General features: G+C 46.4%; 2 protein-coding genes and 1 non-coding gene across 3 annotated transcripts; 2 read left to right on the top strand and 1 right to left on the bottom strand.

The window, feature by feature from the left end:
- The first annotated feature begins 894 nt into the window (after positions 1-894).
- HCAR1 (hydroxycarboxylic acid receptor 1) lies at positions 895-4,911 on the top strand. Its single transcript, XM_032310945.1, has 2 exons — positions 895-990; positions 2,587-4,911. The coding sequence occupies exon 2, from the start codon at positions 2,871-2,873 to the stop codon at positions 4,023-4,025; it is 1,155 nt and encodes a 384-aa protein (XP_032166836.1). The 5' UTR covers positions 895-990; positions 2,587-2,870; the 3' UTR covers positions 4,026-4,911.
- A 4,528-nt stretch (positions 4,912-9,439) lies between these two features.
- On the bottom strand, positions 9,440-9,630 carry LOC116572578. The gene has a single exon (XR_004278425.1). It is a non-coding gene; the product is annotated as a U2 spliceosomal RNA (small nuclear RNA).
- A 7,166-nt stretch (positions 9,631-16,796) lies between these two features.
- Positions 16,797-18,924, top strand: LOC116572158 (hydroxycarboxylic acid receptor 2-like). The gene is given in 2 exon segments (XM_032310944.1): positions 16,797-18,029; positions 18,032-18,924. Coding segments are annotated over 2 exon segments (1,302 nt in total). The 5' UTR covers positions 16,797-16,940; the 3' UTR covers positions 18,245-18,924.
- The last annotated feature ends 3,436 nt before the right edge of the window (positions 18,925-22,360 follow it).

Genomic DNA, 22,360 nt, shown 5'->3' with positions numbered 1-22,360 from the left:
GCTCCAGACAGCAAATAATATCGTCCTCACTTGGGGGATCCTAAAACATCTAGCAAAAACATCTTCCAGATTTGCTGAATATGCATTCTTGAATCAGTAAAGCCTCAATCTGCATTCAGGCATGTGGTCAAGAGCTGGGAGTTAAAATAAGATCAGTAATAAAATTGGGGTTTGAATTTTTTAAGACTATTTTCTTTTTTAAAGATTTTATTTATTTATTTGACAGAGAGAGAGAGAACAAGCAGGGGGAGCAGCAGAGACAGAAGCAGGCTGCCCTCTGAGCAGGAGCCCGATGCAGGACTCGATCCCAGGACCCTGAGATCATAACCTGAACCAAATGCAGATGCTTAACCCGCTGAGCCACCCAGGCACCCCAGACTACTTCTTCTTCTTCTTCTTCTTTTTTAAATAGAGGTTTTAGGCTCACAGCACAATTGAGGGGAAGGTACAGAGAGTTCCCATATACTCCTTGCCCCACACATGCACAGCCTCCCCTATTATCAATAGCAGATTTTCAGGGAAATGGAAACCTTTCTTCTTTAAGCCTCTGCCTTCCAGAGAATTCTGTAGTCAAAGAGAAAGAGAAGGTGATTTGGCAAGAAGGTGGAAAAAGAAAGCACGTGTTAGTCATTTGAGAAGAGGGAAGCACTTGTGTTTACACGAATCTTGACAGCGTCTGCTCACACAGAATGAGGAATATTTTCCATTGGTTGAAAAATCCAGCCTGACCATATTAAGGAATTCACCAAGAACATAGTCTTTGTCTCCCAAGGACTTCTTGGATTAATGGGGGAACTAAATGGACATGTTCAATGGACACATTTATTTATATTAAAAGTTATGAGGCTGAAGGGTGGGGAGAAAAAGTAGCAGGATGACAGTGGAAAGGCAGTGGGGGAACCATCTGTGAAGGACCTTGCACACCAATCTGAGGAATGTGACCTTCAGCCTAGAGCAGAGGCGGCAAACTTAAAATCCCACAGAGATCAGGTATGAAAATGAGTGAAGCCCAGCAGGTAATAGGGAGTGGTGGGGATTGGGGCAAAATGGAGAATGCTTACCCTGTCTCAGGGGAACAGCTACTCTCAGCTCCAGCTGATTGTTATTATGTGGGATTGTTGGCCCAGAACAGCCAGATCTTCCAGTTTAAAAAAAAAAAAAAAAGTCTGGGAACCCAGGTTTTTATAGGACAGTCCTAAGTTTTTAAAACATGTGGCCCAAATCCAACTAGCGTTAGAATGCAGAATGGCTTACAGGCCATAGAGCGATCACTGCAGCAGTAGCTTACAAGGGGTGAATGGAGGGTTTTGTTTGTTTGTTTGTTTGCTTTTTAAAGGATATGATCCCGTCTGTGCTTTAGAAAAATCACATGGTGATGTGGGAGAGGAATTAAAGGGAATAGATTAGAGGAAAGGAAACCAGCCGGGAAACTCTCTCAATAGTTTCCACAGGTGGGAGGTGGCAGCAGTCATGGTGGGGTGGGGGGAATGTCGTTGGGCTGATTTGGAGTCCGGGATTCAGTGGGAAGACCTTTGCTTTAATCAGCATCTGAAAAGGGGCTCCTGGGTACCTCAGTCCATTAAGAATCTGCCTTCAGTTCAGGTCATCATCTCGAGGTCCTGGGATCCAGTCCTGCATTGGGCTCCTTTCTCAGTAGGGAGCCTGCTTCTCCCTCTCCCTCTGCCACTCCCCCTGCCTGTGCTCTCTCTCTCTCTGTCAAATAAATAAATAAAATCTTAAAAAAAAAAAATCGTCATCTGGAAGAAGGAGTATATGCATTTTCTCAATGCATTTCCTGCCCCCGCACCCCTTTCCTAAGCTGGGAGCTGAAAGACCCAGGGCAGACAGATCACCTCTAAAGCCTGAGGAGAGGAAGTTTTAGCAAAGGCTCTGCTCTTGGGTGCAGCCTAATTTTACCCGTATTTATTTTAGAGATAGACTCCTTGACTAACTGCTCAACCCTCACTCACCCCACCAATAGGCTCTGCACGTAGTTAAAACTAAAAAGCGTATCTATCATTTGGTATTTGGCTTTTTTGAACAGCCAGGGGGAAACTCAGAGCCAAATCCTCTTCTGCAAACAGCAGAGAGAGGAACTGGGTCCCCAAGGGGCAGTTGCTTGGAGGTAGACGCGGGAGAGGTGACTTCGGATCCATTGCAGGGTCTTGCTGGTTGAGCAACCCTGTCACTTGGACCCAGGGAAGGATGGAAAAGGCAGGAGGCATGAATGGAGGGCAGGAAAGCAGATGCATTTCACAGAATTTTTCTAACACCCAACAAGTGCTGTTTTCAGAGCTTTTTTTGTTTTCCCCTCCACAGACCCTTCTGAGGGTTGAGTGCTGTATTTTTGGGTGTGGGCAAAGGAAATGGCCCGGAGGAGCTGCGGACGGAGCAGAGCCTCCCCCCTCGGGCACCACCCGGGGGGGGGGGGGGGGAGAGCCCCATGGGATGGGGAGAGGAAGGGGCAGGCAGGCAAAAGGTTAGGAGAGGAAAGCAAAGGCAGAGGCCCAGAACGGCTCCAGGAAATGTTTGTATTTCTCCACCGGGAGGGAGCACAAACAAGCTTTACTCGTGCCTTCTGGGCAGCTTTGCACGCTCCCCAGCACAGGAGTCTGCACAGCCGGAGTGGGGCTGGAAAGAAAAACCGTCCTGGGGCTGGACCCAGCGCCCGCTCTAGGGCATGAATCTCCCCAGACCCGCCGGCCGCTCCCCAGAAATGACCACTTGCCTGTCAAAGCCCGGCCGTGCTCCGTGCTTCACTTGCAGGGGAGACAGGTAGCGCGGGACAGCCTGCCCAGAAGGGGCCTCCGGGAGTCTCTCATCTCCTGGCTGAAGTCCAAGGTTGCCTAGGGGTGGCTGCGTCCACCCACATGTGCAGTCGGGACCCGCGGCAGCCGGGGGTGAAGGAGTCAGAAAACCAGCGGCCGGGTGAGTGGGTGGCACTCAGGGGGGCATCTGTGTCTTTGCTGGGGGGAGGTTCCCGGGGCCACCCGGCCCGTCCTCTGTCCGCCATGGACAACGGGTCGTGCTGCCTCATCGAGGGGAGCCCCATCTCTCAGGTGATGCCGCCACTGCTGATCCTGGCCTTCGTGCTCGGCGCGCTGGGCAACGGTGTCGCCCTGTGTGGTTTCTGCTTTCACATGAAGACCTGGAAGCCGAGCACCATTTACCTTTTCAACTTGGCCGTGGCCGACTTCCTTCTCATGGTCTGCCTGCCCTTCCGGACGGACTACTACTGGAGACACAGGCAGTGGGCCTTCGAGGACATCCCGTGTCGGGTGGCCCTCTTCATGCTGGCCATGAACAGGGCGGGGAGCATCCTCTTCCTCACGGTGGTGGCCGTGGACAGGTACTTCAAAGTGGTCCACCCTCACCACGCGGTGAACGCCATCTCCAACCGGACCGCAGCTGGCATCGTCTGTGCCCTTTGGGCCATGGTCATCCTGGGGACTGTCCATCTTTTGATGGAGAACCATCTGTGTGTGGACGAGAAGACCATATCCTGCGAGAGCTTCATCATGGAGTCGGCCAACGGCTGGCACGACATCATGTTCCAGCTGGAGTTTTTCCTGCCCCTCGCCATCATCCTCTTTTGCTCCTTCAAGATCGTTTGGAGCCTGAGGCAGAGGCGGCAGCTGGCCAGGCAGACCCGGATGAAGAAGGCCACCCGGTTCATCATGGTGGTGGCTGTTGTGTTTGTCACGTGTTACCTGCCCAGCGTGTCGGCCAGACTCTACTTCCTCTGGACGGTGCCCTCGAGCGCTTGTGACCCCTCGGTCCACGTAGCCCTCCACGTCACCCTCAGCTTCACCTACATGAACAGCATGCTGGACCCCCTGGTGTATTATTTTTCGAGTCCCTCGTTCCCCAAGTTCTACACCAAGCTCAAAATCCGCAGCTTGAGACCCAAGAGGCCAGGACGCTCCGAGACCCAGAGCCCGGAGGAGATGCCAATTTCAAGCCTCTGTCGCAAGAATTGTGTCAGCGTGGCCAACAGCGTCCAGAGCCAGTCCAACGGGCAGTAAGATCTCCAAATGTGCAGGCTGGCCCTGAAACAGGCAGACAGACAAAACGAGGGAGGACAGACCGATGACCTAGAAAGAGTTTGTGCTAAGGGGCTGAGGAGGCTTTTGAAAATACCGCCCGCCCTTAGCTGTAGCCTCTTGCTCTGTCTAGAAACGGAATGCAGGTTACTATGCCTTTTTGGAAGGTTCCAACTGAGGAGTGAGTCAGTTGCCTTTCTATGACCCGACTGCAATGACGCGACAAGATGGGCTTGAAATGGGGCATGTGTGTATCGGGTGGGGTGATGGGAAGAGCTGGGCTCCTGTGTGGTTTGAAACGGCCGAGTAAACAGCATCAGCGTGGAAACCAGTCATGTTCTCTCTCTAGGGGAGTCGGGGAACTTAATGACTTAGCGGTATTTCCTATCCTCTGACCTTATGTCGTTACTCGTTTTAGAAAGCAGACACCAGAGTAAGTCAATATTTCAGGCTGAGTGAGGCTCATTAGAGGGGACTGTCATCCTCACAGGGGCCCTGGGTAGGATTCTGATTTCTGGGTAGCCCGGGAAGATCTGCTCTGGCCTTCTCAGAGCTCCACATTTTTCTGCAAGTCTTTGCATTTCAAAGAAGGTCCTGGGGGCTGTGTTTATCTGCCCTCATTCTTCCGGTGGGGGGTGAGTGGGTGGGTAGCTGAGTGCTTGGAAAAAGTCCCGTTGGCCTTTGGGAAGTGCTGAGTTCAGTGTGATTGTTTTGGCCACTTGTGACACGACTGTGAGTTGAGATTACTTATTCATTCATTCTCCAAGTGTCTGCTGAACGCACATTCTGTGCTGAGCACCTGCTAGTATCCCTTTTACCTGGGGGGTCCTTAGTCAATTTCTGTGTGACCGCTAAGTATTCGGGGGGAGGGCAGACGGAGAGTTTAACCCTCTCACCCTCTCGGTGAATACAGTTTCTAGACCAGGGTGTATTCCTCTTGATGATTCTATGGACTGACAAGCTGCCTCTACCCTGTATTAGGGGGAGGACATCCAAACCAACCCTTGCTTTGTTCTCAAGCCACGAGAGTGCTGAAAATCGCTCTTGGCTCTTTGGTTTACATTTCTCAGATTTCCAGAGTACTCTCTGCAGCAGATGACCTTCCCAGCTTTTAGTTCACTGGGCCTCGAAACACTCCTTTCGGCTGTCTTTTTAATTTTGTTTTGCAGAGGAACCTCATAGCCCAGCGAGGAAAAGTATGGGCTCTGGAAAGTCCGACAAAGCTAAATTTGAACCCCAGCTCGATTGCTGACTAGGTGTGTGATCTGGGGGAAGGTTTTATTTCAACACTCAGCTTCCATTTCCTCTTAAGTCAAACAGAAGGAACAAAAGAGTACGGATTCCAAGAGGTTGGTGGGCAGATTCCAGGAACGTGAGCTCCCGAAGCGTTAGGGGTTCTGTTCACTGTTCCGTCTTCCCCAGGGCCTAGAAGCGTGCCCGCGCATAGTAGGTGCTCCATAAATATCTGAATGAATAATCAGGGGTAGGTAGAGCATGAAACTTTGTGCCTGGCAGGAGACAATGTGATGACTTCTGATATCCACGCAGTATGGATACAAAATTGCTAAGGCAAGAAGCCCGTTTCCCTTGGGGTTCAGAGTCCCCGATTAGTTGCTCTGTCATCATTACCCGAATTGCCCCGCTCCCCAGCTGCCTGGGGAGGAGGGAAAGCAGGATTCTTATACGCTCATATTCTTATATGCTTATATTCATATATGCTCCTGAAAGAAATCTGTGGAAGTCCACACTATTGCTTTGGGTCCTATCCCTGCTCATGATTCTTTCCCGGACGGCTCCTCCTTTTTCGCTTCATGTGAATAAAACCAGTTTCCAAAACAAGGCCTTGTTCTTGCTGTCTGTGATTCCTAAGACTTTACCCTTCCAGGAAAAAAAAAGTATAAAAAAATCCAGAAGCTCCGGGCAGGCAGAGGTTCTCACGAAAAAAACAGCAAGATCAAACAAAAAAGGGGGAAAAAATGAAAAACCCAAACACCAGCTTAGGCTCTGCTTTCACCTCCCTTTTTAAACTCACAGAATGTGATGAAAGAAAATCTTGTCAAGGGTTCTTCAGAAACTCTAAGGACGAGGATTATGGTTTTGTTTGAGTCAACACAGGACTCTTTTGGGTTCATCCATGAAGCTGGGGCCCTAAATTTTATCTATGCATTTACGCGCGCACACACACACACACGCACGCACGCACATATGGGTTGAGATGGAGTAGAACAGATGGGCTCCCATAGGGACCTAAATATTCACCTTCCAGTGATGACACCGTAGGAGCGGGAAGAGGTTAATATTTTATCCCTTGAAAAAGATTCATTCTTTTATTCATTCCATCTTTCAAGGAACATGTAATGGGCACCTGCTCTGTGCCAGGCACAGTAGAAACACAAATGGAAAACACGGCCCCTGATTGTGGTTTCTATTGTAGAAACCAAGGGAAAAATCCCATCACCTTTCAGAGTAGCCGGATGAAAGAGGTTAAGCCTAGATGCTGGCTTCGGGTTGGGGAGGGCTTCTCAAAGGAAGTGACTCCTGAACTTACCCCTCAAAACCTTCAGGCAACCAGATGACTCAGTGGGGAAGGGTATCCCAATGAGAGAGGGTGTGGTGAGTAAGGTCACTTGGGAGCTGCGGGAAGGTTAATAGGAAAAGAATGAGAAGTCCTGGGGGGCCCCGAGGCAATCTGGGAAGGGGTGAAGCTGTGAGATCCACTGGGGCGAGAAGGTCTGTTCACAATTCTTTTTTTTTTTTTTTTAAAGAGAGGGATTGAGGGAGGGGCCGTGGGAGAGGGAGAGAGAAATTCAAGGAGACTCCCTGCTGAGTGTGAAGCCCACGTGGGGCTCGATCTCACAACCTGAGATCACAACCTGAGCTGAAACCAACCGAGCCACCCAGGTGCCCCTCACACCTTTTCTTGGTGGAAGATTCATGACTAGCCTTTCAGATTTGTTGCTTTTCAAAAAAGAACGAAATTTCTTTAATTATCAAAGGCAGATTATGTTTTTGACCAGAATTAAAAGAATATACAGGGGCACCTGGGTGGCTCAGTGGGTTAAAGCTTCTGCCTTCGGCTCAGGTCATGATCCCAGACTCCTGAGATTGAGCCCCACATTGGGATCTCTGCTCAGCAGGGAGCCTGCTTTCCTCCACCTCAGCATGTCTCTCTGCCTACTTGTGATCTCTCTCTCTCTGTCAAATAAATAAATAAAATCTTAAAAAAAAAGTATGCAAATACATAAAGAAGTTAAAGTCTTCCTTCCATTCCCCTTAATCTCATTGGCTAGAGCTGATGACACTTGCAACAAATGATAGATCTCTTTGGGGGTATACACAGAGATTGCACGGAGATGACGAATCTCGTTTTGTTCTGCTGAAGCTGGATAGAGAGACAGTTTTGCAAAGTATTTTCATCATGAATAGCTTCCTACAGCAGAACAGAGATCAAACTCATGGTTTTTAACTTTATTTCAAACCACTGTCAGCGTTGGTGGTATAGTGGTGAGCATAGCTGCCTTCCAAACCACATATGGCTTACTTAACCAAGGGCTATTTATTTATTCATTCATTCATTCATTTAAATGTTTATTTATTTGAGAGAGGGAGAGAGAGAGTGCAGGGAGAGGGCAGAAGGAGAGAAAGAGAGAGAAGCCTAAGCCGGCTCCCTGCTGAGCGTGGAGCCCGACTTGGGGCTGGATCCAGGACCCTGAGATCACCACCTGGGCAGAAACCAAGAGTCAGAAGCACAACTGACAGAGCTGGGCTGAGAGCATAGACCCTGGAGACCGAACATCTGGGTTCAAATCCTATCTCCTTTACTTACTAGCTGTGTGGCCTCAGGCAAGTTACTCAACCTCTCAATGCTTTACTTTCCTTGTCTATAAAATGGGGACAAGAATAGTACCTGCCCATAGGGTTGTCAGTACTAAATGAATGACATAAATAAAGCACCTAGAATAGTCTGGACTGAGCCCAGAGTCCCCTCCCTGGTCAGCTGGGAGCCTGTTTCTCCCTCTCCCCGCTAACCTCTGCCCACTCTCACTCTCTCTCAAATAAATAAATACATAAATAAATAATTTTTAAAATATTTTATTTATTTATTTGACAGACAGAGATCACAAGTAGGCAGAGAGGCAGGCAGAGAGAGAGAGAGGGAAGCAGGCTCCCTGCTCAGCAGGGAGCCCGATGCGGGGCTCGATCCCAGGATCCTGGGATCCTGACCTGAGCTGAAAGCAGAGGCTTTAATCCACTGAGCCACTCAGGCACCCCAATAAATGAAAAAATTTTAAAAAGATTTTATTTATTTATTTGAGAGAAAGAGAGTGCTCAAGCATGCACAGGACTTGGGGGGGAGGGGCCGAGGGAGAGGGAGAAGCAGGCTCCCTGCTGAGCAGGGTCTGGGGAAGGGGACTCTGGGCTCTATGACGCTTTTTAACGCACAGAATGTGCTGAAAGTGAGATTTCCCAGCCCAGGCAGTAAGAAGTTTTGCCTGTCTGGGAAGCCTCGTGAGAAGTCCAGTGTACCCTGTAGAAAGAACACTCGAGGAGGCCCCATCGGCAGATACAAGACTACAGGGAATGGAGGGAAGGCCAGGTGTCCCAGTGTCCTGCTGGAGTCTAGCTGCCCCCAGACAAGAGCTGGCCAGCTGAGCCCAGTCAGCTCATAGGATCAGGAAAGATAATGAAACCGTGGTTGTTTCAAGCCACTGAATTTTGTGGTGGTTTGTTACATGGCAGTGGATAACTAAAACAGAAATCCCAGCTAAGTCCAAACACAAAGAGTCAATTACTTAACCTCAACCTTGGTTTTCTAATCTGTAAAATGGAGATAATGACGAGGATAATCATAGAATATCACTCACAGGGTTTTCGTGAGGATTAAATGAGATCATGTATGCAAAATCTCTTAGCACAATACCTGGCACAAAGCAGACAGTTGATAAATGATAACATTTTTTTCTTAAGATTTTATTTTTAAGTCATCTCTACACCCAGCGTGGGGCTCGAACTCACAACCTGGAGATCAAGAGTCTCAGGTTCCACCAACTGAGCCAGCCAGGGGCACCTCGCTATTATCATTTTTTTAAAAAGATTTTATTTATTTATTTGACAGAGATCACAAGTAGGCAGAGAGGCAGGCAGAGTCAGAGGGAGAAGCAGGCTCCCCGCGGAGCAGAGAGCCTGATGCGGAACTCGATCCCAGGACCCTGGGATCATGACCTGAGCCGAAGGCAGAGGCTTATCCCACTGAACACCCACTATTATCATTTTTAATTTAAAAAAAATTTTGTTCAGTCCAGTTCAGTGGCACACATCCAAGCTGTGATAAGACAATGAGGCATGAAGATTCAAGTTAATGGTCAAAGTCATAGATTCTTTTTTTTTAACCCCCAAAGGGGTGCACCGTTCCTGGAAGTACTGCAATACCAGGTCGATGCGTGGAGTGGACGGAGCAAGCTCCTATTCCATCTCCCTGCTCCAAAAATCCATTTAATATATTGTCCTCGGATAGAGGACGCATCAGATATTAAACTGATAAGAACAGATACTACACTTGATCTTAGCCAAAAGGCCGAGAAGCGATCAAAGTCATAGATTCTAAGTGGACTTTCCACAAAACCCAGTGGGATCACTCACTGTCTTAGCTGTTGAAGTGATTCATTACAAGTTTCTGTACAACTCATGCGCCAGTAAGAAAAAAAACATAAATACATACAAGAAGGACACAGACAAGACCAAACCTGCCCACGGCACAGCAGGAAGACCGGAAATTCCACAACAGGCACCGGAATCCGGGGAGGCTGCAATTTACAGTCAGTCTGAATGGTAGCGAACTTTTGGTTAGAATCATAGAATGAGCTAGAAGGTTATCTTATCCCTCAATTTATTTATTTATTTTTTCAAAGATTCTGTTTTCTTGATTTGAGAGAGAGACAGAACACGAGCAGGGGGGAAGGGGCAGAGGGAGAGGGAGAAGCAGGCTCCCCGCTGAGCAGGGAGCCGGATGTGGAGCTCGACCCCAGGACCTTGAGATCGTGACCTGAGCCAAAGGCAGGGGCTTAAGCTACTGAGCCACCCAGCCACGATCCGTAATTCCTCAATTTATACATGAGGAAGGTCAGGGGCTCAGAGGGTTCACGGTAGTCGATGACAGCCCTAGACCAAGCGTCTAGGCCTCCCGTTTTTCTCTTAACAATATTTGTGTTTTCTCCTAATTTTACCCATGACTGTTGTTCTTATTTTAATTTTTATTTATTTTTTTAAGTAGGCTCCATGCCCAACGTGGGGCTTGAACTCATGTCCCTGATATCAACAAAACAGAAGCTCTACCAACTGAGCCAGCTAGGCGTCCCAATGACTTGTTTCAAACGCACACACACCAATATCCTAAAACTGTAAAACTTGGAAAGGGAGGGTACCTTGCACATTCCAGCTCCCAGAAATCAATATTGTTAATAGTCGGTTTTTCTGACTCTTAGTTAATAAAGTTAATAAAGGTCCTTAGGTATGCGTATCACTGACAAATCTACATTTGTCCAAGAGGGAAACAGGACATTCACAGGGAGCAAGGACAGGAAACAAATACCAGCCATTTCACCAGAGCCTTAATACACCCACATAAAATGACCTCAATCCAGTGCAGCCTTAACGAACGAAACAATCATATAATAGGAGTCTATGCAGTTTCATGGTTAGGGACCCGGGCTTTGAAGCCTGGGCCAGATTCAAACCCAAAGCTCTCTCTCATTGGCTAGGGTGGCCCTGAATCTCACCAACCTTTCTGAGCTTCGCTTCCCGAATCTTTTTTTTTTTTTTTAAGATTTTATTTATTTATTTGACAGACAGAGATCACAAGTAGGCAGAGAGGCAGGCAGAGAGAGAGAGAGGAGGAGGCAGGCTCCCTGCCGAGCAGAGAGCCCGACATGGGGCTCCATCCCAGGACTCTGGGATCATGACCCGAGCCCAAGGCAGAGGATTTAACCCACTGAGCCACCCAGGTGCCCCTTTCTTCCCGAATCTTAAAATCAGAATCAGTAATGAGCCCTACTTTGTGGGTTGCAGTCAGGGTAAAACATGATCGTGTATTTAAAGCATTTGCACACAGAATGCCTGGGTGGCTCTATTGGTTATGAACCATCTGCCTTTGGCTCAGATCATGATCTCAGGGTCCTGGGATTGAGCCCCGTGTTGGGTTTCCCTGCTCTTCTCCCCCTGCCTGCTGCTCCCCCTGCTTGTGCTCTCTCTCCGGCAAATAAAGTCTTTAAAATAAAATAAAATAAAATAAAATAAAATAAAATAAAATAAAATAAAATAAAATAAAATAAAGCATTTATGCATGGGGTCTGTAATCCTGGAAGCTCTCTATAACTATGTGTCAATATCAGCTTAACCTTTTTTTTTAATTGAGGAATAATTGACATACAACATTATATTGGTTTCTGGTACGACATAAAGTTTTGATACTTGTGTGTAATGCAAAGTGATCGCCGTAATGAATCTAGTTCGTTCTGTCATTGTAATGAATCTAGTTCGTTCTGTCATTGTACATAGTTACAGAATTTTTTTTCTTGTGCTGAGACGTTTAAGAGTTACTCTCTTTGCAACTTTCAAATATGCAATACAGTATTATTAGCTATAGTCACCATGGTGTACATTACGTGCCCAGGACTTATTTATTTTATAACTGGAGGTTTGTACCTTTGGACTCCCTTCGCCCGTTTTGCCCACCCCCCACCCTCTGCCTCTAGCAACCACCAATCTGTTCTTTGTATCTATGAGCTTTTTCTGATGATTCCATATATAAGAGAGATCGTAGGGCATTTACCTTTTTCTGTCTGACTTATTTCCCTTAGCATAATACTCTCATAGTCCATCTATGTTGTCATGAATGACTAGATTGCACTCTTTTTTATGGTTCAATAATTTCATTATTTTTTATAATTCAATAATATTCCATATATATGTATATATACTTTTTTTTATCCATTCATCTGCCTGTGGACACTTAGGTTTTTTCCATTTCTTAGACATTGTGAATAATGCTGCAAGGATGGGGTGCCTGGGTGGCTCAGTGGGTTAAGCCTCTGCCTTCAGCTCAGGTCATGATCTCAGGGTCCTGGGCTCGAGCCCCACATCGGGCTCTCTGCTCAGCAGGGAGCCTGATACCCACCCCCCTTCTGCTGGCCTCTCTGCCTGCTTGTGATCTCTCTCTCTCTGTCAAATAAATAAAATCTTAGAGAAAAATAATGTTGCAAGGAACATGGGCATGCAGATATCTTTCCGAGTTAGTGTTTTCGTTTTCTTCAGATAAAAACCCAGAAGTGGGATTGCTGGATGGTATGGTATTTCTTTTTTTAATTTTTTGAGAAACCTCCATACTCTTTCCCATAGTGGCTGCACAAATTTCCATTCCCACCAACAGTGCAAGAGGGTTCTCTTTTCTCCACATCCTCGCCAACACCTTTTATCTCTTGTCTTCTGGATAATAGCCATTCTAACAGATGTGAGGTGGTATTTCATCCTGGTATGGATTTACAGTTCCCTGATAATTAGTGAGGTTGAGCATTTTTCATGTACCTGTTTGTCACCCATATGTTTTATTTAGAAAAATGTCTATTCAGATTCTCTGTCCATTTTTTTAAAAGATTTTATTTATTTATTTGACAGACAGAGATCACAAGTAGGCAGAGAGGCAGGCAGAGAGAGAGAGAGAGGAGTTAGCAGGCTCCCCGCAGAGCAGAGAGCCCCATGCGGGGTTCGATCCCAGGACCCTGAGATCACGACCTGAGCCGAAAGCAGAGGCTTTAACCCACTGAGCCACCCAGGCGCCCCTCTCTGTCCATTTTTAATCAAATTATTTTGCTATTAACTTCTATGATTTCTTTATATATTTTGGATATTAACCCCTTGTTAGGTATATAATGTGCAAATATTTTCTCCCATTCAGTGCGTTGCTTTTTCTTTTTACTAATGGTTTCCACTGCTGTGCAGAAGCTTTTTAGTTTGATGTAGTTCCACTTGTTCTTTTTTGTCTTTGCCTTTGGTGTCAAATCCAAAAAATCATTACCAAGGTCAAGGTCAAGGAGCTTAATGCCTATGTATTCTTCTAGGAGTTTCATGGTTTCAGGTCACATGTTCAAGTCTTTAATCTATTTTAAGTTAAATTTTTAAAAAGATTTATTTATTTTAAAGAGAGAGAGTGCTTGCCTGCCTGTGCATGTACATGTGAGTGAGGGGAGGAGCACAAGGAGAGAATTCAAGCAGACTCGCTCTGAGCAGGGACCCTGACGCACGGCTGAATCCCACAACCTGTAAGATCATGACCTGCACAGAAATCAAGAGTCGGACACCTAACCAACTGACCCACCCAGGTGCCCCCCCACTTTTTTTTAAAGTTAAAAATTCTTTAATTTTTTATTCCTGGTACCACTACCACAATTTACAGGGCAATATACCTGACGTAATGAAAAGAAAAAGAAAAAGGCAAAGCTACAACAGATAAAAGACCTCAGGAATGTACATCTAATTGACACTACATTGCATTAATCAATAGCTGCATGTTTTGCAAACTGTGGCTATGACAGTCCTGAACAAGAAGGGTTTCCTGTTTAAGCTGCAGTAACTTTTCTGACTGTGGATCATCATTCCTTCTGTGGCAGATTTTTACAGTTCCTCTAATGCATTTGGGACGACTGTCTCAAAGTAACCTGCAGCTTTCCTGACAACTCCTCACTCTCTCTCCTGCTAAGAACTGTAGCCCTTTTCTTCTGAAAATTTTTTAGAACCTTCTGCTACCATATCCACCACTTCCACCACCAGAGCCATAACCACCACCATAGGGACTGCCCAAGCTTCTTCCACCAAAACTGCCCCCCTTCATGGGTCCACAATTTGATTGCTGTTGTCCACTATAATTTACAAAATCATTTTAGTTCCCACCATCACCATGGTTACCACCTCCAAAATTTCCTCCTTCATTGTAACCATCATATCCTCCACCACCACCTCCATATCCACCTCCTTGGTTTCCATATCCTGGTCCACCACCAACATAGCCTCCTCTATTACTGTAACCAGGACCACCACCATAGTTGCCCAGGTGCCCCTTTTTAAAATTAATTTTTGTGTACAGAAGGAAGGAGGGAGGGAAAAAAGTTAATTTTTGTGTATAATGTAAGACAGTGGCCCAGTTTCATTCTTTTGCGTGTGGCTGCCCAGTTTTCCCAACATCATCTATTGAAGAGGCTGACCCTTCCTCAGTATATATCTTGGTTCCCTGGTCATAAATTAATTGACTATATTTGCATGGGCTTATTTCTGGGCTCTCTGTTCTATTCCATTGATTTATGTGTCTGTTTTTATGCCAGCGCCATACTGTTTTGATTACTATAGCTTTGGGATACAGTTTGAAATCAGGAGCGTGGCGACTTCAGCTTTGTTCTTCTTTTCCAAGATTGCTTTGGCTACTCAGGATCTTTTGTGGTCCTGTACACAAAATTATTTTATTTCTGTTGAATTATTTGTTCTATTCTACAAAAAACGCTACTGGAATTTTTGTTTGTTCTATTTCTACAAAACATAAATTATTGCTCTACTTCTATAGAAAATGCTATTGCAATTTTGATAGAGATCACATTGAATATGAAGATTTCTTTGGGTAGTACAGACATTTTAATAATATTTGTTCTTCCAAGCCATTAGCATGGAATGTATCTTTCCATTTCTTTCGGTCTTCTTCAATGTCTTTCATCAATATCTTATGGTTTTCAGTGTACAGGTGTCTCACCTCCTTGGTTAAATTAATTCCTGTGTATCATACTCTTTTTTATTTTTATTTTTATTTATTTTTATTTTTTTATTTTTTTTAAAGATTTTATTTATTTATTTGACAGAGAGAGAAATCACAAGTAGGCGGAGAGTCAGGCAGAAAGAGAGAGAGAAGCAGGCTCCCGCCGAGCAAAGAGCCCGATGCGGGGCTCGATCCTAGGACACTGAGATCATGACCTGAGCCGAAGGCAGCAGCTTAATCCACTGAGCCACCCAGGCGCCCCGACATACTCTTTTTTAAAAAGATTTTATTTACCTATTTGGCAGAGAGAGAGAGAGAGAGAGAGCGCACAAGCAGGTGGAGCAGCCGCAGAGGGAGAGGGAGAAGCAGGCTCCCCAAGCAGGGAGCCCAACGCGAGGCTCAATCCCAGGACCTCGGGATTACAATGTGAGGCCAAGGCAGACGCTTAACCGGCTACGCCAGGCAGGTGCCCCAAATTTCCTATTTTTAACTCAAAGTGGAAGCAACACATTTTAGAACCTCTTGCTCAGCAAGGATCATAGTCAAAATACTAAAAGGTAGAAATGTTCTATAGGGTTACACCCAATTATACTAAAAAGCAAAGAAATGATGTGTGGAATGGTGATCGGCCGTGAGGCAGAGTTCAAAGTCCCCAAAGCTCCCATCCCTCGACGTTTAATTTTCTGAAAATAGAGGATTTAAAAATATCGTGTGTATACACTTAGTGGGGTGAGGCGGGGGGCGGGGAACAGACGGCTACAGAAACTCTCTGTACTTTCTGCTCAATTTTGCCGTGAATCTAAAACTCTAGAAAAATAATGTGTATTGATTTTTTTAAATATTTTATTTATTTATTTGATAGACAGAGATTACAAGTTGTCAGAGAGGCAGGCAGGGAAAGGGGAGGAAGCAGGCTCCTCGGGGAGCAGAGGGCCTGATGCGGGGCTCGATCCCAGGACCCTGAGATCATGACCTGAGCCCAAGGCAGAGGCTTTAACCCACTGAGCCACCCAGGTGCCCCAATGCGTATTGATTTTTTAAAAATCACATACTTTAGGGGTACCTGGGAGGTGCAGTTGTTTGGGCGTCTGACTCTTGGTTTCAGCTTGGGCTGAGACCCCAGGGTCATGAGATCGGGCCCCACTTCGGGCTCTGTGCTTAGTACAGAGTTTGCTTGAGATTCTCTCTCTCTCTCTGCCTCTGCCCCTTCCACGTGTGCACACACTCTCTCTCTCTCTGAAATAAATAAATAAATATTAAAAAAAAAATAAAGATCACATACTTCAAAATAAATTGCTTACTTGAGCACTTGAGCACAGAAGCCTATCAAAGTCTAACACAAACAAACGAAAACCCCAGTTTATTGTAACATACCGCTGGCAATCCAAACTGGGTTCAAGTTTTCAAACATCTTATGAAATTGTATGCTATTCTCTTCTTCTTTCTCCTAACTGCAGCTTAGCTGCAAAGTTCTGGTGTGGAAAAGCAATCCGGGTCTGTACAGAGACTACTACGGCAGGGAAGCCTCAAATGCGACCCGTCTGTCCTCATAAAATGTCTTCTTGGTGTTTCGGAGGAAATCAGGTACCTCCTACTGTTTCTTAAGTTGTAGGCATGTAATACTTCACAGTTCTTAACGTTTCTAGAAAACCATGCTGTTTAGCACGGGACATTATTATTGCTTCTGTCGTTTTGTCTATGTTATAAGCCAGCCACCCAACAGTGAATTAATTCTCGCATGCTAAGCGCTCGGGATGCCAGCACCCAGCCTTCCAGAGGGAAGCTGTCTGCATCGCCGTAATTCACAAATGACAGTCGGCTTGCCGAAACTTATCCTTTACATTTAGGAACCTTTGTGGGTTCCTGTCTTCCCCAGGGGATTTTTATTACTTGTTTATGCAAACAGCAGATTGCATAAGAGCCTTGCTGGCTTCTTTTTTTTTTTTTTTTTTTTTTCTAAGGGATTTCGTAGTTTCCTGGTAAGCAGTCAGTCACCAATTTCATCACCCCGACGTGACATAAAGGCGGGAGCTGAACCTCGGCGTTCGCCACTCAGACACACACCTCTTTCCTGGAGCACTCGCTAGGACCAACTCGTTCCACTCATGAACCTGCCCAAGCAGCAGGATCATTTTCTGGAAATAAACAAGAAGAACTGCTGCGTGTTCCGGGATGACTTCATCGCCAACGTGCTGCCCCCAGTGCTGGGGCTGGAGTTTGTGTTCGGGCTCCTGGGCAATGGCCTTGCACTGTGGATTTTCTGCTTTCACCTCAAGTCCTGGAAATCCAGCCGGATTTTCCTGTTCAACTTGGCTGTGGCTGACTTTCTCTTGATCATCTGTCTGCCATTCCTGACGGACAACTACGTGCGGAAATGGGACTGGAGGTTCGGGGACGTCGCTTGCCGGCTGATGCTGTTCATGCTGGCCATGAACCGCCAAGGCAGCATCATCTTCCTCACGGTGGTGGCCGTGGACAGGTACTTCCGGGTGGTTCACCCTCACCACGCTCTCAACAAGATCTCGAATCGGACGGCGGCCATCATCTCCTGCCTCTTGTGGGGTGTCACCATCGGGCTGACGGGTCACCTCCTATACAAGAAGATGCTGATCAGGAACCGAGACGCCAATCTGTGCAGCAGCTTCAGCATCTGCCATACCTTCCGGTGGCATGATGCCATGTTCCTCCTGGAGTTCGTCCTGCCCCTGGCCATCATCCTGTTCTGCTCGGCCAGAATCATCTGGAGTCTGCGCCAGCGGCAGATGGACAGACACGCCAAGATCAAGAGGGCCATCAACTTCATCATGGTGGTGGCCGTCGTCTTCATCATCTGTTTCCTGCCCAGTGTAGCCGTGCGCATCCGCATCTTCTGGCTCTTGCACACCACGGGCACGAGGAACTGTGACATCTATCGCTCCGTGGACCTGGCGTTTTTCCTCACCCTGAGCTTCACCTACATGAACAGCATGCTGGACCCTTTGGTGTACTACTTCTCCAGCCCATCTTTCCCCAACTTCTTCTCCACCCTGATCAACCGCTACCTGCGGAAAAAGGCGCCCCAAGAAGCAGATAATATCCAGAGCACAAGCATGGAGCTCACTGCAGATCTGAGCACCACCAGGAGCGTGCCAGACAATTTAGTGGCCCACATTGGTGAGCCGTGGAACCCGTCTTATCTGCCCCCAGCTTCCCGCTAAATCACCGAGCCAAGAAGGGAGATTGTCACCAAGAACCAGGGTCTCTGGGGATAGGGTCTGGCTGGGTGCACAAAGACCATCGTGAGATGGGGCCCGTGGTTTCCCGGGGCTTCCAGATTCAGAGAATCGGATTTAGAGAAGAGGTGTGGCAGAGTGGGCTGCCTGGTCGTGGAGCGTCCCCAGAGGACTCTTGCAGGGGGACCAGAGAGTAAAGCTCCTGTAACTTCTTCCCAACCTCTCTGACACTCACAAAACCGAAGATAGCAGAACTGTCCACACTTGTGCCGAGCGGAGCTGGAGGCAGGGAGACGCCCATGAGCACCTGTGATTCACTGTCCTTTCCCCCACCTGCCTGAGGTGGGCACGGTTCTCAGCTCCCGGGGCGAATTCCCAGTCTGTTGGTGGGCTCTAGCTGGGATAAGGAAAGCTTACGTGGTTGGAAGGGCGTTATGGCCCCTCGGGGGAGGCCAGGAATCATTCAAGAAACCAGTAGGTCACCCACATTCCATGGGACCAACTCATCTTTCGTCCAAGCTTTAGCAGAAAAGCAGTAGGTAGGGAGAGGCACAAGCTTTGGTTAATATCGGAGTTTCCGGTAGCATAAGAGAGGGATTAGCCAGGGTGAGACTGAGCGGAACAGTCTCACTTAGAGAAAGGAACGACATCTGGGCAGCAACTTGCGGCTAATCCGTTCCTCTCCTTTGACACTAATTGGAAGTCTGAGCGGTTAGAGGCTTCAGAGAAGACCGCTGCTCCCCACTTCCGTTTGGTTTTATCATTAAAAGGGAAATGCTGCCCAGTGGTTAGAGGGAGACGGTTCCTCCTGGTTCGTTTGCTTGTGTTTCTGTCCTTATAAGAAATCTACCACTTCAATAAATTTTGATATAAGACACACAGTCTGGTGTTGCATGCGTCTGGGTGATGGGTCACAGAAAGGGACTTCTTACTTAAGCGGAGACCTTTATGGGCTGTTAACTGTGTCCTGATAGAAAATACCAAACACTGTCGAGTAAGGAAAGGAGGCAGACACTGAGCTGCATCAAGAGAGAGTTAAGTAAAAATTATACATGCGTTAGGATGAGGATGAGGAAGGGCTGGGAATAAGTATGAATAATTTAATTTGGAAGGGGGGCGCAAACAGGGCTTCAGGGGCCTGGTGCAGTCTATTTAGAGTCTGGTGAATATTGCTATGACTATTAGCGTATTAAAAAAGGAATCAGGACAGACTGGGGTGTTTGCATAGGAGGGAGGGAGAAGAAAAAATTTCCTATGGAAGAGTTTCAGTTCCCAGTTCTGGGATGGAAAGGAGATGTACTGGTTTGAGCCTGTGATCAGTCCAAGTTTCTGTTACGCTTTCATCCCTAGCCTGTCACTCCTTGATTCTTTAGCAAGACGAGACTTGCTTTGCCATCCTGACTCAGACACAGATAAGAAAGGTAGATACTCCAGACTCTAAGCCATAGCTCGAATGGCAGTAACTGAGGAACCACAGACAGACCTTCTCACGTTGAAGGGTTTTCAGAGCACTTTGCTTGTTTGGTTCTCCCATTGATTCTTAGAAGTAGGAAGTTAAAGCAGAGATCACCTTCCTAAAGAGGAAGACACGGCAGAGGGGAGCTCCGAAAAAAGGAGTAGTTCCCCCAGCCTCAAAGGCATGAGTCAGCAGGGAGCTCGGCTCTCAAGCTCTGTTGGGAACTAACTCACCTTGTTCGTTTGCTCAGGAGGTCCATCAGCTTTTATTTATTTATTTGTTTGTTTTTAAAGCAGGCTCTACGTCCAATGTGGGGCTTGCGTCCTGACACTGAGATCAAGAGTTGTATGTTCTACTGACTGAACCAGGCAGGTGTCCTTCCCTCAGCTTTTAGGTATTAAGCACCAAAGATGTACCAGATTGAATAAGGCACAAGGGACCTGAGACCCTCTTCTTATATAATTCACATTCACAGGCGCCTGGCGGGGCTCAGTCAGTGAAGTCAAATCATGACTTTGGCCCAGGTCATGATCTCAGGGTCCTGGGTTGGAACCCTGCCTGGGGCTCCCTGCTCAGTGGCGAGTCTAATTCTCCCTCTCCCCTTCTGTGCTCATTCTTTCTCTCTCTCTCAAAAATAAGCAAAATCTTAAAACAAAACAAAAAAAAACCTTGCTTTTAAAAAATTAATTAATTAACTTTAATGGGAGCAAGTAATGTTATTCTGGACTAAACCAATGGTGTGGTACAAACATGTATGTACCTGTCTATATATTGGAAGGGGCAGTTGTTTATTTATTTATTTATTTATTTATTTATTTATTTTTAAAGATTTTTATTTATTTATTTGACAGAGAGAGAGATCACAAGTAGGCAAAGAGAGAGGGGGAAGCAGGCTCCCTGCTAAGCGGACAGCCCGATGTGGGGCTCGACCCCAGGACCCTGAGATCATGATCTGAGCCAAAGGCAGAGGCTTAACCCACTGAGCCACCCAGGTGCCCCACAGTTATTTATTTTTAAGACTTTAATTTTTTTTTAAAGTAACCTCAACACCTGATATGGGGGTCAAACTTACAACCTTGAGATCAAGAGTCACATGCTCTACCCAATGAACCAACCAGCCACCCATGGAAGGGGCAGTTATAATCATATATGCATTATTTTTCATTATTTTCCCTTTATTTTGGAGGGTACCAGTTTGGAAGCTGTGAGTTCTGTGAGTTAATTACATAAAAAGTAGGGCCTCATTTTAACTGTCCCCAAACAATCTCTTCCAAACTTGAAGAGATTACCTCTAAGTCTAGCGCCATAAAATGATTTGATGAACTCCCTTACCTCTCCGAATGTATTAGTCCATCTGACCCACAGTGCCTTGCCTGAAGAGAGGGCTCTAACTCACACCCAGGATCCTGGTCCTTAATACACGTTGTGGTTTCATTTTCAACATATTTCCTGATTATGATCTGTCGCTCTGTTGGCCGTCCTTACAACAAGCGGCTATCTTCCCAGATGGTCCTGAGCGCTTTCTTCCCCCTCTTTGCTTCGGTAATCAGAATTCTGCTGAGAAACTGGCTATCCGTGGTACCTTGGCCTGTGGTGGCACTTGGTGGGCTCACTAACTACCAGAAATGGATCATTTACCAACCAAACTGGGCCACGGGTGATCTCCTACTCCCCCCACCTTTTGGTTTGAGTTGGGAACTTCTTCAAAGCAGAACTGGAATTTTGATGAACTTCTTTGATGATTGAGGCTGGGCTGTTGGTGTTACCAGCCAAGTTCCTGAGAAGGAAATTCCTTTCCTTTCCTCATTGTGGTAAGAAGATGGCTTCTTACAATTGTTTAACTCGGAGGCCTCTACATCTCATAAATGCAAGAATCTGAAACACACTTTCAATGAGCTTAAGCAAAAAATGGAAAATCAGAAGAGAGGAAACATTCTGGTGTATCTCCCAGAAACTGAGAGAGTTACAGCAGGGTCAGGCAATGCCAGGGGATCAACTCACAGCCCTTTGGTCCAGCTCTTTGCCATGAACCTGACTTAACCGCTCCACACCTGTGTCTTTCCAGACTGTCACATGAGAGAATCCAGTCCCAAACCACTCGCTACAGAAGAGTGATGAAGTCATGAAGAGCCGCCTGACAGGGGTGCAAAGGGTATTTTAAAATTACTGTTTGGGTAAAGACATGCTCTCTGCCAGGTGTTCCTCAGGGAACATTCCAGATCACTTTCCATGCCACTCATATACAGCATGTTTGGACTTCTAGTGGATCTCATTTCTCTTGCTGCCACCATGTTGCAAGATGGCGGTCCCAAGAATGGAAAAGTAATCAGTTGACCCTTGGAAGCCACACAGTTCATGTGGTCCAAACCCATTTGGATGTGGACCTCCGGATATGAGTTCTAGAGCCCTACAGAAGAGCTTCCTGGAAAATTAAAGTCTTTGTGATTTTATATATTGGTTTATAAACTGGGGGCAAAGAAAGACTCATTGGCAGGCTTAGTTGCAGGAAATACCTGGCCATGAAGTTCTGTTCACTAAGTTTTGTGTTTTCTACAACAAATGAAACATAACTATATTGCAACTGGTATTGTTGCTATTCTCTTGGAGCTCAAATTTAAGATTTGACCACCTTGTCTCTTTAGGGAGAAGGGGTTTGCCTGTGGTATTACAAACGTCAACCTTGACCTATAGTCCACAATCCCACACCCCTGGTAAATGACAAGCAAGCACTTCTAGGCTCTTAACAAATATTGATATATTCAGTGTTCCGGCCACACCTACAGAGGGATTTACAACCATCAACAGGTATTGGGAACAGGGCATGATGGTCCCTATACAATCGAAAAGAAGAAAAAGT

The sequence above is a fragment of the Mustela erminea genome, chromosome 13 (genome assembly GCF_009829155.1).
Source record: "Mustela erminea isolate mMusErm1 chromosome 13, mMusErm1.Pri, whole genome shotgun sequence".
NCBI lineage: Eukaryota > Metazoa > Chordata > Mammalia > Carnivora > Mustelidae > Mustela > Mustela erminea.
Note: the sequence above shows the minus strand (reverse complement) of the source record. Positions and strands in the feature narration are given on the sequence as shown.